At 37.5% G+C, this 1,166-nt stretch overlaps 1 protein-coding gene across 1 annotated transcript in view; it reads left to right on the top strand.

Moving 5' to 3' along the window:
* Positions 1-186: 186 nt before the first annotated feature.
* The window catches only part of LOC109546556 (transcription factor kayak), a gene marked incomplete at its 5' end in the record, with an annotated part of 82,032 nt that continues 81,052 nt past the window's right edge, over positions 187-1,166 (top strand). The window contains 1 exon segment of the mRNA XM_048667801.1: positions 187-607. Within this exon segment, the coding sequence (XP_048523758.1) occupies positions 479-607 (129 nt within the window).

Genomic DNA, 1,166 nt, shown 5'->3' with positions numbered 1-1,166 from the left:
TTCAGTTCATATTGGAATAGTTTGACCGTAGACAAGGGTAATGTGGACTGTTTGGCGTACATTTCGTGGGCGCAAGCGAAACAAACGATGAGTCATCAGGAAAAACGACCTTGGGCATCGCGAACAGTTCGGTGACGCGATCGGCATCGGTCGACTCCCAACGCTGGAACGCCCCACGCCATTGGTCGAAACAATCGCTATTCATCGGTCTATTTTTAGTTCTGACATCACACAATCGGTCGGTGGTTCTGAGAAAGGGTATCCCTACAGTAGTGACTCATCCAGAGAATATTTCTCGTAATATACAGGTTGAACAAGTGTCCGTGACCTGTCAAATGTTGTAAATAAATCAGAGTTTGGAGTTTCGGTTGTTTTCCTGTCCGATTCTCGCGTTAGTTTTGTAGCAGCTGTTTATTAAGTACAGCTTTCAAGGCTGAATTCGGTCTGTGATAAGGACAACTTTTGATATCGGTCCGCTATGTTAATCAAAATGGAAATGAGCGACGGCATGTCTTACAATTCGGATTTTTCTAATGACAGCGACAATTCACAATCTTCCACAGCTGGACTGAAAATGGACAGTAGCATTTTATTTACATCCAACACGGTAAGTGTTTTAAACTAAATTTTACATTGTTATTACTGGATAAATTCTGATTTATTTTCCTGACTGCGTGTATTTGTTATGATATTCTTATCTTTCCTGGGTCTCAGTCAAAGTGTGAATCAAACATGTTGACACATCGTTTATTTCATTACGTTTCGGCAAGACAACAGCGCCATCATCAGATTTAAAATTTACACAAACTACAAACACCAATTCACAATTAATACATTTTGTATAAAAACTATAATTTACAAAGTGTTAAAACATTCATCAGTTTTTGAGGGAAAAAATCCTTCCTTTTGGGAGAGCAAAACACTGGAAAAACTTATCTCATGATTGGTAAAAATCAGATTCTTTTAGGTCTTTACCTTCTTGAAACCTTAAATTTGTCTGAATTATTTTCTACATTTGCGAGAGTAGTATGTATGTAATGAAATAAGCAGAAATACTTTTAATTTTTCACCAGTGTACTGGGTGTTTCATACTTATGGCTTTATTAGGGTTTGGTAAATGTTGCTAAGGTTGTCGGTATCTGATCTGAAATTTACTGCTTTTGTAT

This window comes from Dendroctonus ponderosae, unplaced genomic scaffold, assembly GCF_020466585.1.
Source record: "Dendroctonus ponderosae isolate FM_Combo_2020 unplaced genomic scaffold, Dpon_F_20191213v2 Dpon_F_20191213_6, whole genome shotgun sequence".
Classification (NCBI taxonomy): Eukaryota; Metazoa; Arthropoda; class Insecta; order Coleoptera; family Curculionidae; genus Dendroctonus; species Dendroctonus ponderosae.
Note: the sequence above shows the minus strand (reverse complement) of the source record. Positions and strands in the feature narration are given on the sequence as shown.